The sequence below is a fragment of the Indicator indicator genome, chromosome 6, assembly GCF_027791375.1.
Source record: "Indicator indicator isolate 239-I01 chromosome 6, UM_Iind_1.1, whole genome shotgun sequence".
Lineage (NCBI taxonomy): Eukaryota > Metazoa > Chordata > Aves > Piciformes > Indicatoridae > Indicator > Indicator indicator.
Window position 1 is genome coordinate 23,591,996 of NC_072015.1, and position 16,242 is coordinate 23,608,237.

General features: G+C 48.8%; 1 protein-coding gene across 1 annotated transcript; it reads left to right on the plus strand.

The window, feature by feature from the left end:
• Positions 1-11,706: 11,706 nt before the first annotated feature.
• CBLN2 (cerebellin 2 precursor) lies at positions 11,707-15,050 on the plus strand. Its single transcript, XM_054381833.1, has 3 exons — positions 11,707-12,027; positions 14,307-14,426; positions 14,853-15,050. Exons 1-3 carry the CDS (start codon positions 11,707-11,709, stop codon positions 15,048-15,050), a joined length of 639 nt encoding a protein of 212 aa, XP_054237808.1.
• Positions 15,051-16,242: the final 1,192 nt, after the last annotated feature.

Below are 16,242 nucleotides of genomic sequence, written 5' to 3' on the forward strand. Positions count from 1 at the left end.
TTTCATGGTATATTGACTGCCTAGTTTTAAGACATGTGATATTGTCTGTATAGCATCTATAACAGCAACACCACCCCTCCAGGGGATGAAATGGTTCATAAATGTTGGAAAAGAGATTCCTGCCTCATTGGTTTTCAGAGCATATCACTATCCCACAAGTCAACAAGGCCACCCTCTTCTTCTGCCCCTGGCGTGCAACACTGCTAGAGGCTGGACACCAGCTGCAAAGCTGCAACTTGAGTTGGGCAACTCTGTGTTTCCAGCTCCACTTGCATGAAAAAAAATCTGTATTGGTTTTAAGATTTTGGGTATTTTAGGTTTTTGTCTTAGTGGTGGTGGTGTTTTTTGTTTCATCTCTAAGCATGCCCATCCTGTAGGTGGATCATGGATGGACATTTCTAAAGTGAACCCCTTGGAGACCTACAGAGCAAGCATCTGGGAAGCTGACACAGAAAGAAAAGAGAAATAAAAAAGGTACTTCTGTCTGTTTGAAGGAAATGATGGCACTTAAAAGCCCATTGACAATTTTTAAGTCATACTTTTGAGCAGTTTTTTTGGTATTTGGTTTGGGTTTTGTTGGTGGTGGTTTGGTTTGATTTTTCTCTTGTACCCTACTCTTGTTGTAAACATTGTCAGATTATGGCAATATAAACAGATGAAAAGAGAGGTAAAAGACATTTCCACTAGGGGGAAAAAAAACCAAAAGCCTGTACATAGGTAGGCTTCATATAGAGTTATTTTAAACTCTTTCTACTCCTCTGATCTGGTTTAGTGTCCTTCCAAGCACTACAGAAGACTCCAAAGATAGAATCTAATCCTTGTAAAACAGATAAGGAAGTCAGAAAGAGAATTGCAGTGCCTCACATCCCTTAAATTCATAGAATCACAGAATTTTTTGGATTGGAAAAGAGCTCTGGGATCATCCAGTCCAACCATGGCCACTAAACCAAGTCCCCGTGGCCACAGGTTTCTTGAACCCCTCCAGGGGTCCTGACTTCACCACCTCCCTGGGCAGCCTGTTCCTCTCCCTGACCACACTTGCAGCACAGAAATTGTTCCTCTTCTCCAACCTAACCCTCCCCTGGCACAATTTCAGGCCATTTCCTCCCCTTCCATCACCTGATACAGGAGAGAAAAGACCAACCCTCACGTCACTCCAACAGCCTTTCAGGGCACTATAGAGAGCAATGAGGTCTCCCCTCAGCCTCCTTCTCTAAACGCCCCTAGTTCCCTCAGCTTCTCCTCCCCAGCTCTATTCTCTAGACCCTTCCCCAGCTGTGTTGCCCTTCTCTGGATGTGCTCCAGCCCCTCAATGTCCTTCTTGAAGTGAGGGGCCCCAAACTGAACCTAGGATTTGAGGTGAAGCTTCACTTAAGCTGCTCCTTGTAAGAGTTGTTCTCTAGACCCTTCCCCAGCAGAAAAGCATTTAAAGTGTTTTTTATGTCCTTAGGAAAAAAAAAATTAGATAAAAGAGCATCTATTAAAAAACTCTGCCCTGAAATAGCTTGCTGTGAAAAGTTCCTGGACACACAGCAGTGGTGTTGTGTTAATCTATGGCTGGCTGCTGCCTGCCTACTGCCAAATGCCTCCTGATGTACCGTAAGTTAGTAAATAATTTATTTGCTGTTAATAGATCCAAAAAACAAAATAATCTGAAGTTCCTGTTGTAGGCTACGTGGTGCCAAGTCATCCAGGCTTAGTGATGAAAAAAGGTAACCAATGATAGTGAGTTGAAGTGCTTTATGATGTTTGCTCAAGAGTGTCCTTGGGCTATCCATCACAAGCACTCAGTTCCAAGTCAAAACTGGAAATCCAGCTTCGACAGCCCCTTGATGTACAAACTTCTTCTTCTCATAGCAAAAATATTTTCCACAAAATTCCTAAGAGCTGCAGAAGAGATTTGAAATTCCATTCCAGAAGATGCTCAGGTGGGCAAGAAGGCCGACAGCAGTTGTGGCCTGGATCAGCAATGGTGTGGTCAGCAGGACCAGGGCAGTGATCATCCCCCTGTGCTCAGCACTGGTGAGGCCTCACCTCAAATTCTGGGTTCAGTTTGGTGCCTCTCAACCCAAGAAGGACATTGAGGGCTGCAGAGGGTCCAGAGAAAGGCAGCAAAGCTGGGGAAGGGTCTGGAGAACAGGGCTGGGGAGGAGCAGCTGAGGGACCTGGGGGTATTTAGTCTGGAGAAGAGAAGGCTGAGCGGAGACCTCATTGCTCTCTACAGCTCCCTGAGAGGAGGCTGGAGTGAGTCTCTCCTTCCTAGCATCAGGTGATAGGATGGGAGGAAATGACCTGAAATTGCACCAGGGGAGGGTTAGTTGGAGATGAGGAACAATTTCTGTGCTGCCAGAGTGGTCAGGGATTGGAACAGGCTGCCCAAGGAGGTGGTGGAGTCACCATCCCTGGAGGCGTTCAAGAAACCTGTGGCCCTGGCACTTGGGGACATGGTTTAGAGGCCATGGTAGTGTTAGGTCAATGGTTGGACCTGATGATCTTCAGGGACATGAGTTAATGTCCATGGTGGTATTAAGTCAATAGTTGGAGTTGATGATCTTAGAGGACATGGTTTAATGGCCATGGTGGTGTTAAGTCAATGGTTGGACTCAATGATCTTAGGGGACATGGTTTAATGGCCACGGTGGTGGTAAGTTGATGGTTGGACTTGATGATCTTAGAGGTCTTTACCAACCCAAATAATTCTGTAATTCTATGGCTCAATGATCTTTATGGGTCCTTTCCAACCTGAGATACTCCAAGTATGAGGAAGAAAGTGGCTGGCTTGACTCTTGGGCTCCATTTGCCTTTGTAAGTCTTACTATTTACATAGCTGACCCTGCATTGTTAGCACAAAGAACCAACCTCAGCTGAAACCTCCTTTGCATTCTTCCACTCTCTGTGGAAGAACTTCACACACAACACTTTCACTTTAACCAGTGCCTAGCAGCAGGCAGGCAACTACCAACTTTTATCAGTCAATTATGAACACTATTTTTTTCCCCAGATAAGCAGATAAAGAGGAGCAGCAAAGAGGTGCCATATTATGATTTTTTTTCTCCCTCTGTCACTATTCTAGAAGTGCATTAAAATAAGCATTTATAAAGGAGATCAAATAAATTGATAGCACATAATCAGCTTACATTGAATTTGATTACCCAGGTTCACCAGGCTCTAGATTGAAGTTATTAGCAGATAATTAGATACTGTTTGCAGGGATTAAAAGCAAATTAATATGATTTAATGACTCTGAAGAGGAAAAAAAAAAAAGAAGATTCAGACAGTGTACAAAGCACATTAACAAATATGATCTAATCGACTGCACAAATGATTGCCTTTTAGCCCAGGTTTATCACACAAATCATAAATCTTTGCTTCTTTTCCTTCTGAATCACTTTGTTTCTCCTCCTAGAACCCTAAGAGACTTTATTTTCATCTTTCATGCCACCTAAAATGGGTTTGAGAAACCTAAGCAAAGTCAACCACCTCCCTTTGCTGCTTTGCTCCATTACCCTTAGCAAAGTCAAATGTGTTCATCAAACCAGAGCTGCCGCCCTGCTGCAGGGATTCCTGAATTAGATCAGGTTACACAGAGCCCTCTCAAGCCTCAGCTTGAATATCTCCAGGGATTGGACCTCAACTACCTCCCTGGGCAAACTGTTGCAGTGTTCCACTACCCTCATGGTTGTGATGGTTTGAAACTGTCTTTTTAATTTTCCTTTGCAAAGTTCAAGCAGAGAAAGTGAAAGAGTGTAAATAAGTCACTATTGGGTGTAAGCAAGCAAAATATGATTGTTCTAAACACTTCCGTTGGATAGATAGAAATGTTTAAGAACTACTACTCAAAACAAAGTGGGCACTCTGCACTCTGCAATCTGCAGTGGGGGCAGTTGCTGGGCTGTCTGGCTGCTGTTTTATTCTCTTCTGGCTGAATATAACACGTACTGACCTTGGTGAGCTAAGTTAACAACTTTCTGCTTTAACTAACTCTGCTTTCTGCCAAGGGGGTCTGGGGGGGAGGGCCCTGGGAGAGAGGCCCCTTGGGAAAGGTCCCCTTTGGGGGGAAGCAAAGGGAGCTTGGTTGTGCTTTTCTGTTGATTGTATATATTTGTAAATGTTGTGAATTTTGTATATTTGTACATATTCATTGCATTTCATCATAGATTGTAGATTCTGCTTGTAAATACAGCTTTCATTTGCTTCCAGACTGAGCTAGCCTGGTTATTGTCGGGGGGGGGGGGGGGAGGGGGGAGGAGTTTCAGCTCACACTGACACAATGGTAAACAACTTGAAACCTGAGGAAGGAATTCTTGACAGTGAGGGTGGTGAGACACTGCAACAGCTTGCTCAGGGAGGCTGTGGATGCTCCCTTCCTGGAGGTGTTCAAGGCCAGGCTGGATGAGACCTTGAGCAACCTGGGCTAGTGGAAGGTGTCCCTGCCCATGGCAGGAGGGTTGGAACTAAATTATCTTGAAGGTCCCTTCCAACCCAAACCATTCTGTGAATCTGCTCATCTCAGTACACAGGATCCAGGTCTCTGTCTTCTCTTTGATAGCTGATAAGCTCAGGCACAGCTGCATTCCTGTTCTCAGTCATTTCTCCTCTTTCTCCATCAAGCAGAAGCAGCCATTTTTGGTTTGCTTTGCTTCGGAGAAAAGTTCTACACAGCTAAATGTGTGTGAGCAGCTTAACCACATCTGTCATTGGCACAGGCTGAAAACAATAGTGAAGAATTTCACTTGGTCTTGGAAAGTGACAGTTGCAGAGACGCCAGCTGCTTTGCAGTCACTGCAAACCCCATCTCCAGAATCACTGGCTGTGCTTTTTTACACAACAGAGATGACATCTGAAAGGCATCTTGGTGGCACAACAGTCTCTGCAGAGCTGTACTGAGATCTTCTTTGTCACCACTGTGACAAAGCATTTCAAAGTGGAAATGATACTGATTCAAGAGCAATGCAAGCACAGAGTCATGAAAAGAAATGCTACCAAATGATGTTGGCAGGTGTGGTTCCAGGCATAGAAAGTTTTAAGGACATAAAAAGCAAAGAACAGTGGGGACTGTTCATGTGCCTCAAGTAAATCACAGGTTAGTATCTGTGGGCCTGGGACTTCCAGGTCAGGCTGTTCATGTAATGCTTTTTTGGGTTGGAAGAGTACCTTAAAGATTATCCAGTTTCAGCCCCCCTGCCATGGGCAGGGACAACTTTCACTAGACCAGGTTGTGGGCAAGGACCAACAGGTACAAGCTGGAGCACAGGAAGTTCAACCTCAACATGAAGAGAAACTTCTTTGTTGTGAGGGTGCTGGAGGCCTGGAGCAGGCTGCCCAGAGAGCTTGTGAAGTCTCCTTCTCTGGAGAGCTTCCAGCCCCACCTGGATGTGTTCCTGTGTGACCTACCCTGGGTGACCCTGCTCTGGTGGGGGGTTTGAACTGAATGATCTCTGGAGGTCCCTTCCAGCCCCTCCACCCCTCATTCTGTAATTCTTACAGAAGGGGGTGAATTAAACACAGCTCATGGTTAAATCATTGGGTAGTTACAGAAGGTTGAACTTCTTCTACCACCAGCTTGTATTTCAAAGGTACACTTGTAAAGACAGAAGGCTCAGAAGTATTAAATCCCATTTGTCTCAAATTTACAGTAATTCTTCTTCTTCTTTTTGTTTTTTAAAGGCCACATAATCCATGAAGACTGTGTTTAGCAGTTTAAATAGCAGCCTATTTAATATGTGACGACTCAGTCTCTTGTACCTTGGCTGATGGAGACAGGCTGAGAAAGTTGGGGTTGTTCAGCCTGGAGAAGAGAAGGATCCAAGGAGACCTTATTGTGGTCTTCCAATATCTGAAGGGAGCTACAAGAAAGCTGGGGAGGGACTTCTTAGGGTGTCAGGTCGTGATAGGACTACAGGGAATGGAGCAAAACTGGAAGTAGGTAGATTCAGTTTGGATGTTAGGAAGAAATTCTTCTCCATGAAGGTGGTGAGACACTGGAACAGGTTGCCCAGGAAGGTGGTGGAAGCCTCATCCTTGGAGGTTTTTAAGGCCAGGCTGGATGTGGCCTTAAACAGCCTGGGCTGGTGGGAGGTCTCCCTGTCCATGGCAGGGACAGGATGATCCTTGAGGTCCCTTCCAACCCTAACAGTTCTATGATTCTATTATTGTGGAAGTGTTTTTGTGTCCCTGTCACAAAGTTGCCCTAACATCAGGGGGTAAACAAAAGGATATTTCACATCAAATGAGTATTTCTTCTTTCCTCTGTACTCAAACATGTAACATTGAGACAAAACGTGCAAATATCTGTGAAACCATTTCAGGAACAACTCTGTAAGGATTTTCTGTTGGAATTGTGTCCCTTTTTGTTAGGTATTGATATAAATAATGCATGGGGAAACATTTGGGAGCTGCTGATCCAAACACCTTTGGATAAGTTGATGTAGTAGGTGAGACAAAAAAGCTTTTCCCCTTGAAGTTCTTGGCTTCGATGAGTTCAAGGTGAGTGCTAGCATAGGGAAGGTTCCAAAGAAAGGAGGTAGTTTCATTTCTTGTAGCACTCCCACCCCACTGAGTTCAAGATGTCCCTGGGAGGAATGTTTGTATTCCTGACAGTCTGGGCAAAGTGAAAGACAAACGGCTTGAGCATGGCTGCACTCAATCCTTGCCCAGCTGCAACCAAGAAGAGGGCTGAAAACATTTGAGCTGCTTAGTTACTGTTACTTCAGAAGCTACATTTTCTGAAGCAACTCCCTAACTGTGAACTGCATTCCCCTGCGTTAATAATATCCCAAAACTCTATCTTTCAGTGTTGCCACTCACAAAAGGAAGGAAAGGTGCAGAAATCATTCCACCAGCCACAGAGCTCCATCAAGGCTGTAAGTTAATGCCTATTAAGGGCAGAATTTAATTAGAAGCAACACATGGAGCTATTTTCTGATAATCACTAAAAAGAAACAAATATGCTTGTTTTGCTATTCACAGAATATTAGGGGTTGTAAGGGACCTCGAGAGATCATCCAGTCCAACTTCCCTGCCACAGCAGGATCACCTAGAGCAGATCACACAGGAACACATCCAGGTGAGTTTTGAATATCTCCAGAGTGGGAGATTCCACAATCCCTGCTGTTCCAATGTTCTGTCTCCCTCACAGTGAAATAATTCTTCCTCCTGTTTCCATGGAACTTACTTTGCCTCAGCTTCCACCATTGCCCCTTGTGCTGTCATTGGGCATCACCGAGCAGAGCCTGGCTCCATCCTCTTAGCACTCACCCTCTATATCTTTATAAACACGAATGAGGTCACACTTTAGTCTCCTTTTCTCCAAGATGAAGAGCCCCAGCTCCCTCAGTCTCTCCTCATAAGGAAGATGTTCCACTCCCTTAATCACTTTTGTAGCTCTGTACTGGACTCTTTCAAGCAGTTCCCTAAGGTCCTTCTTGAACTCAGGGGCCCAGAACTGGACACAATATTCCAGATGTGGCCTCACCAGGGCAGAGCAGAAGGGGGAGGGCAACGTCTCTTAACCTAGTAACCACAGCCCTTCTAATCCACCTCAGAATAGGATTGGCCTTCTTGACCACAAGAGCACATTTCTGGCTCATGGTCAACCTTCCATCCACTAGGACCCACAGGTCCTTTTCCCCTTCACTGCTCCCCAGCAGGTGAGTCCCCAACCTATACTGGTCCATGGGGTTGCTCTTTTTCAGGTGCATTTCCATTCATGCTGGACTGATTTGGGCTTTTCAGTTCCCTTTAGCTCTCGTGCTTGTCTTTCTTGAAAGGAGCAGGCAGAAGTGATGACATTGCCACCATTCCTTCACCACTGGGCCTAACGCTGTGTGTCACAGAAAACAAGGAACAAATCTTTTGGCCCCGCTTTCACGCCTTGTTTATACACCAGCCAGAATCAATGAGTAGTGTGCTCTAAAGAGAAGTAACAGCAGCTCCCCAGCATGCCAGACCCATGCCAGACTGAGTGTTGATGTCTTCTGGTGGAATTTCTGTGCTCCTTTCCACTGTCTTGCAGAATAGGTGTGTCCTTAACAGCCAACCTATTGTTTCTTGCTCTGATTTCTGATACTTTTAAAGCTCTCCACTTTTCAGCTTTCTGCTCTCAACCCTTCATGTTTGAACTCAGTAAAAAAAGATTATTAAGCAGGAGGTGTTTCAGGCTTAGTATGAAATTCTCATTTGAAATAAGGAGCTATAGGTTAGGAATTCCCTGTACACTGCTTAGCTGAAATTTCAGGGCATGATTAATTTCAAATCATGAGGCAGACACCCACAGGGGTTCTTTCCTTGTGCTTAGAGCAGAAGATTGAAACAAAGGAGTGCTCATTCATAAATGAGATGGTGGTAATTCTGCTGTGGAGATGCACCTGCAAATTGTTCTCCATATCAAGAGCTGCCATCTAGATTTATGTGTAGCTTCCTGCCATGTACCTTTCAGATGCCAAAGTCTGAGTATCAGGATCTGGTGAGACCTCACCTGGAGTACTGTGTCCAGCAACACCAGAGAGACATGGACCTGATGGAGAGGGTCCAGAGGAGGGCCATAAAGGTGATCAGAAGGCTGGAGGACAGGCTGAAAGAATTTGAGCTGTTCAATGTGATGGAAAGAAGGCTCCAGGGAGAGCTTAGAACTGCATTTCAATATCTGAAGGGACCTATAGACAGGCTGGGGAGGGACTGTTCAGAAGGGCCTGTGGGGATAGGAAGAGGGGCAGTGGTTTGAAACTGGAGCAAGGCAGATTTAGGTTGGGCATCAGGAGGAAGTTCTGCACAAAGAGGGTGGTGAAATACTGGAACAAGTTGCCCAGGGCTGTGGTTGAAGCCCCATCTCTGGAGACATTCAAGCTCAGCCTTGCTGTGTCCTTGGGCAGCCTGCTCTAGTTGGAGGTGTCCCTGCTGCCTGCAGGGGATCTGGACAAGATGCCCTTTGGGGATCCTTTCCAACTCGATGCAATCTGTGAAGATGTGCATCTCTAGGAAAATGTCAAATGCAGCCAGAAAACTGATTTGAGGTGGGGAGATGCACATTGAAACCCACTGCTTTTTCACAGTGCTTTCCTGTCAGAACTTCTCATTCCCCTCTCATTCCCCTCCCTCTCACTGTCCTAACCTCTCAGCAGCAGCCACAGGAGCCGAGATACGTGAAACATTCCCAGCCAGTAATAGCTGATGATAACCTTTACTGTGACAGACATCATCATCACCGCCGCTCCGTAAGGCAGGAGGGACCCACCGGTGCAACACGCCCGGACTCTGCAGGTAGCGAGAAGGGGCAGCCACTCAGTTCCTCAGCCTGACGCTCTGCTCTTTGGGATTTTCCCTCCTGCCCTTGCCGGGGTGCGGGTTCTCCCTCCCTCCCTGTCTCCACCCCTCTCTCCCTGTCCCATCCCTGCCTCCCTATCTCCATCCCTTCCTCCCTGTCTCCATCCCTCCCTCCCTCCCTCCCTCCTCCATGCCCGTCGCCCACCGCCCCGCCTGCCCGGCCCTCAGCACTGTAGCCGCGCTGCCCCGCACCGCCGCCAGGTGGCAGCCGCAGCCCGCTGTTTGCGCCTCTCCGCGGGCAGAGCCGGGCGCGGTTGGCGGAGCGGCTCGCGGGCCGGGAACGGAGTGGGGCGGCGAGGGGGTCCCGGGCTGTGAGAGCCCAGGGAGCCGGTGTGGGTCGGGAAGGACTCCTGGGCTGGGAGAGGGTCTCGGGCTTGGGACTGGGTGAGGGTCAGGGGCGCATCCTAGCCAGGAGGTGGTCTGGGAGAGGGTGCGGGTCTGGGAGCGGAGACACCCCGGTAAAGAAACCGTTTAATAAAAGGGAGAGCCGGCGTCGAGCGCTGGGCGCCGAGGTATGTGGGGCTGCGGGCATGGGATCGTTGTGCGATGCACAGTCTGGCGGACTGAAGTGCCCCCAAACTAGAGCGTCCTGTTTAGTGATTGTTGTTGTTGTTATTATTATTATTATTGATACGATCATTATCAAAGCCTGTCAACCCCAAATCGCTTCCAGTGAGTGATGGTCGGCCGCAGCAGTGGCCCCGTTAGCGCTCATGTCAGCGGCATGTTTGCACCGGGTCGACTCTGCCCGACGGGTTTAAGTAAAGATAACGGGGGGGAGGTGAAGGGGACACGGCTTTTCCTGGCCGCTTCGGTGGGAGTCCCGCGCCTCGCCGCGGCTGCCCGCAGTGTGCCGGGGGGGTGCAGGGTGCCTTGCTGGGGCAGGGAGGGGCTAAAGCGCAGGGCTGCGGGGTGTGCTGGGGCTCCGCTCCACTGCCGGCGGCTCAATCCCCGAGGGGTGCGTGTGTGTGTGTGCGTGTGTGAGCAAGGGAGGAGGGAGGAAGCGGGGTGGTGGTAGCGGCTGAGGCGGGGTGGAGGGGTGGGGGGAAGACGGGGACGATTATTGGCAATGGGCGGGAGAGAAAGAGGCGACTCCTGTTTCCTTTTCTTTCTGCCAGCGCAATCTCGGCTCATTTTCTCTAAGCAATACAAGTTCACGGACGAGCTACCTCGCCATCCGTCCTCACCCGTCATGGACCTCCCAGGTAAAAAACGTTGTTCTGGTTGTCCCTTTTGCGAAATACCATTTTAAAGGATAGCGATAATAAGATGCAGGGGTAGGGCAGTGGTAGAGATGTCTCGGGGGAGGTGTAGGGGGGAATCTCCCAAGGAGCGAGATCTTAGGGTTCTGGTGAGCAGGGGAAAACTGAGATGCAACTTCCCAGGGAGATGTCGGGTGAGGTTTTGCCTCCTGCGATGTGTGTGCATGTCTGGGTGGGGAGCCCAGCGATACCTGAGCCCGCCGCTTCCTTCCGTGCAGTTTAGGGATTCGCCGGAACGGACGGCGGCGGAGATAACCTGTCCTGAGGGACCGAGGGTTGGGAAATGCAAGCCTGTGCCCGAGGAGCGCGGCGGCGGCGCCTTTCGAAGCCCGGCCGGGCCAGTGCGGCGGGTTCTGGGGCGCACCGACTCCCCGCGAACCCTCGGGACAGTGGGGCAGCTCCAGCGAAAGGGGGAGTTACCTATAATAATATAAAATCTCCTTCCGTAGTGGCCGGGACGTTAGTAGACCGACATAAACCCGGCTCGTAGATGTAGTATGAAGTGGAGCCGTGAGAAGCAACCGGGCTTTGGAGCCCCCGTCGGCTCTGGGGAGGGAAAGGGACTGTCCGAGGCGCCCACGGGGTGCTCCACACTGGGTTCAGGGGTAAAATCTGCCGTGTTGCCTCCTCCCCCCGTCTCAAAGTACGGCTGGGGCTGCCCCGCAGCCCGAGGACGGGAGAAAGAGAAGACAGGAGACGCCAGGCAGGGAGGTCCCTCCAGGACCTGTTGTGCCGCTGGGGCGGGGGCGGGGGAGCTCTCGCCGGGGTGTGCTGCCGGGCGGCGGGGCGCCCGGCTCCCGCCTGCCCGCTTCTCTGCCTCACTGCCGCCTTTGCCTTTGCCAGGCTGCTGCGCGCCGCCTGCCCTCTGAGGAGGCGCCTTCGCCCCGCGCGGAGGAGAAGGAGGCGGCGGCGGCGAAGGAGGACAAGGGGAGGAAGGCGCGGCCCCAGCCGCCGCTGCCCAGCCGCCGTCCCGCAGAGCGCTGGCCGCAGGCAACCGCGGCGGCAGCAGGCGCTCAGCCCCCTCCGCCTCCCCGCGGCCGCCCGTCCGCCCGGCGCGGCGGCGGCGGCCCGGGGCGTCCGCACGGCGGCGGCGAGCCGGCTCGGCGGCGGTCCGGCGGTGGGCATGGGGCGGCGGCGGCGGGGGGCGCTGCCGCAGCCGGCGGGCGGCTGCTGCTGCTGCCTGGCGGCGGCGCTGCCGCTGCTGCTGCTGCTTCTGCCCGCCGGGTGCTCGGTGCGGGCACAGAACGACACGGAGCCCATCGTCCTGGAGGGGAAGTGCCTGGTGGTGTGCGACTCCAGCCCCTCGGCCGACGGTGCCATCACCTCCTCCCTGGGGATCTCGGTGCGCTCGGGCAGCGCCAAGGTGGCCTTCTCGGCCACCCGCAGCACCAACCACGAGCCCTCCGAGATGAGCAACCGCACCATGACCATCTACTTCGACCAGGTCAGCCGCAGCCTGTTTTGCCTTCGCTGCCCCCCACCCCCGCGCCGGCCGGCCCCTCACCCGCCTGCTCGGGAGGGTGTCCTCGACTCTTAGGCCCCCGCGACCCCACGCTTGTACTCCCTTTCCATTTTATAATCCTGACCCTCTCGCTCAACAGCAAGTTTGCAGCTCAACTCCCGAGAAACACTTTGGGAAGTTCTTTTAGATGGCTGCGAGGCTTTCCTGGGCTGGTAAAGTAGGGTGGTAAAGGAGGGACGATGACTGCTTTCCGGTTCCATCACCGCTAAGGAAAGGGCTTTAAGATGTGACTTTGTGCCTCGGGCGCTTGCGATGTCGCCTTGCAGCCGAGGATTGCCCCGGTCACTCAGGGACGACCCGGAGGGAAGGATGTGCATCCCCCCTCCGATGCTCCGTGGGAAACGTTTGTATTCAGGACAAGGGGAGGACAGAGATTTACCAATGCGGAGTCGCCGTATTTGGCAGTGTTGCAGTATCTCTCGGGGGGAAGGAGTGCTGAGGGGATTCCCTGCGTTATCACGAAGCGGACGATGTCCCCAGTGGGTTATAAGGGAATGGTGCTGTCCTGCACCGGGCAGAGCGGCCGGGCCAGCCTGGGCGTCCTGCTTGTTCCCCACCACATCATTTGTCTGCCGGAGCTCAAGCCCTGTCTTTCCCCTTGGTGTTGTGGTTGTTTGTTTTTTGGGTTGTTGTTTGTTGTTTTTTTTTTTTTTTTTGGGGGGGTGGGGGGGTGGTTGGGAGGGAAACGAAATTTAAATTTTTCTCTGCTGTCTCAAACTCCTGAAGTAGTATTGTGGAGTCAGCCAAAATTAGCACGTGCAAACTGTTTTTGATGGGGCTTTTGTTTTGTTTGTTTTGGAATTTTGTTTGCTGTTGGTTGGTTATTGTGGTGTTGGTTTTTTTGTTTCCCTATATGTATGTCCAGCTGTCATTCATCTCTCTACCTCTCCCTTCTATTGAGTTTGCACAGCTATTCCTCACCTACAAGATCTCATAAAGTCACATCAGTAGAAGGAAAAAAACCCAGCACCTGGAGGTTGCTGAATTCATGTACAACATATTTATCTATATATGTATTTAATATGCACACACACGTATATATATATAGCTTTACTCTACAAAGCTTAGTGCTCAGAGTTTGAAGGCATTCTTCCCTCTGTGCTCCCACAATAGCAGATTCTTTTGAGTATTTCCAAACAAAAGGATTTGGCTATTTGGTAGGAAAGTCTCTGGACTTGTTTTTTGATGTTTGTTTTGTTTTCTCCTGCTTTGTGTTTTCCATCATTAAAGCAGAGGCTATAGCCTGCGAAACAGCATGGCTGGGGTGGGCACAGCAGGGCAGTCAGCTCACTGCATGGGCTTGCCACAGTCCCTGTTTTTCCTTTTCCTCCCATGTCTTTTGAGGCCAAATCAGGCTGCTGGTGTCTGGAGCCTGGAAGGGAAGTGAGCAAATGAGTCTGGGCCTGATGTTTGTCAAACCAGCAGGCACTGCACCATCAGTCTGCCAGGGAAGGTTGTGGCCACCGCTTCCGAGTGAGGCTTTGTACATCTGCTGCAGGGCTAAATTCTCTATTTTTTCGTCATTTCAAAAGGTGTTGAGATCTATCAGGAATTCAGCCTGTGTTGGTGAGGGGGAGCAGGCCCTCTTCAGCCACCTGGGGAGGATGCAGGGTGGGTGAGACAGCCCCGCAGAGGGACATCCAGGCATGAGCTGGCAGGGGTTGCTGTTGCTGAGCATACTCCCTCCTCTTTCACCCCTCTCTGCAGTACAATTTCAATTCTATAGACTATGAGACTCGAGGGCAGGTCTCATTTCAGTAGTGCTGGCTCAACCTGAGACATTCACATCATGAATTGTTGAGTTTTGGGGTTTGGTTTTTTTTCCCACTCATTTCTTTCCCCTCCCTCCTTTCCTTCCCTCCACCTCCCCACAGCCTCCCCGCTTCTGACATCTTGTTCAGCATGGACATTTGCACTTCATCTGGTAGGGTTTGGAGATGGTTTTTGCTTAACTAAATTGTTTTATGAACTGTGATGTTTTATAAATGCCTCGGTAACTCCCTTCCTTTCCCCTGCAGTGCATTTCGAATTGTGCTGCAAATGCTATTTCCAGCAGGCTTTATATTGTGCAATGGAGCTCAGGTCAGATTTTCACTGGTGCTTTTCTAAGGTGGGGTCTGATTTCTCTGTCTCTCTTTCTCTCCCTCTCTCTCTCTCCTTTTTTTTTTTTTTTTTGTTTTGTTTATTTGTTTACTTTCCAGGTATTAGTTAACATTGGCAACCATTTTGACCTTACTTCCAGTATATTTGTAGCACCAAGAAAAGGGATCTATAGTTTCAGTTTCCACGTGGTCAAGGTCTATAACAGACAAACCATCCAGGTAGGTTGTGATCTAAAGAAGACTGTCTTTCCTTATTTATTTCCTCCCACCCCCAATCCCCTTCTAGACATTAAAGTGCATTTACAAAGCCAGCAAGTGAAAGATGAAGCTATAGGGTTATTTTAGTTCAAAGAGTCTGTTAAGCACAACAGAAATCATTTGTTGCTTTAGCTTAACACATTCCTGTGTGGACTACCCTGGGAGATCCTGCTTTGGCAGGGGAGTTGGACTGGATGATCTCTGGGGGTCCCTTCCAACCTCTAACATTCTGTGATTCTATGATTCTGTTCTATGATTCTATGATAATTCAACTGTTTCTAACCTGCACAAAAGTTTAATGATGTGCACAGGGTAAAAAAAAAAAATTAAAAAGTCTTTGAGAGTGTGAAGAAAGCTCAGATTCTCTCTCTTTGCCCCTTTTTTCAGGTGAGTTTAATGCAAAACGGCTACCCAGTGATTTCAGCTTTTGCAGGGGATCAGGATGTCACCAGAGAAGCAGCCAGCAATGGGGTCTTGCTCCACATGGAAAGAGAAGACAAAGTGCATCTCAAACTGGAAAGGGGCAACCTCATGGGAGGGTGGAAATATTCAACCTTTTCCGGCTTCCTAGTCTTTCCGCTATAAAAGAAAGCTGAATGGGAGACAGGTCCATGAGCCGGAGCAAGAATTCAACCATTCCTGACACCCTGAACTTGGCAGCAGATGACAAATATTACCAGTCACCCCCCTCAAGACTGTCACAGTAGAAGGAAGATCATCTTCTCCACTCCCAACATTTGCTTTGAGTATTGACAGTTCCTCGGGAGCCTGCGCCTCTAATTAGTTTTAGACGACAGTGATCTTTAGGAGACGTGAAACTATCGACCTGAGCAATTTGTACCTGTGATTGTAAAGTCAATTTTTGGATTTTATTATTGGCATCGTTGACTTTCTTCTTCTATTTTTAATTTTTATATATTCCTTCCCCCCCCTTCATTCCCCCCCTCCTTTTTCTTCCTCTTCTTGACCCAATGAGACGAACAACTTGGACCACATAATCTCTTTGGCAAAGGCTCACTGCAGAGCTGGAAGAATGAAGTCTTCTTTGCAAGCTTTAATTTTTTTTATTTTTATTTTTTTGGGTGTTGTATAGCCTTAAAGGGGAAAAAAAAACAAACAAAAAAAAGAAGAAAAAAAGAAAAAAAAAAGAAAAAAATAGAATGGCTTCAGTCTCAGTCCTGTATTTTCCTGGGGGAGGGGGATTCTGAACATTACTGTGTCAAGAAGTGCTTTATCCAGTGAAGCAAAATTTGCACGATTGGAACCTCCTTTGTTTTGTGTTTGTTGGTGCTTTTCATCGACTTTTTGCTTTTTTTCCTGTTTGTGTTTTTTTTTTTTTTTTCTCTTTTTCTTTTTGGTTTGTGTGTACTAAAAAAAAATTGTAAAGCTAGATTGATAAATAAGACAAAAAAACCCAAACCAAACAGAACCAAGCACATATTTACCCTGTAGCTCTAAGTCAAGCTAACCAAGTGAACAATTCTGTCTGCACTTTCCAGCTTATCTTTATAGACCTATTTAAAGAAAGAGAGAAAGAAAGAGCAAGAGAGCTACAGGATCCTTCAATTACAATCTGGAAACTGGTAAAGGACCTGACATTTCTGAATTATCCTGACCTTTCTAGAAGCAACAATGGGAGGCTTTGAATATCTTCTCTGACCATACCCTAAAATATATCCTTTTCTTTACATTACTTGAGTGTATTTTGGGTGCTTTTATCTGATATTTGTTTGATGTATTTGTCCACTGACGCTTGGGTATGCGCTGTGGGAGCACG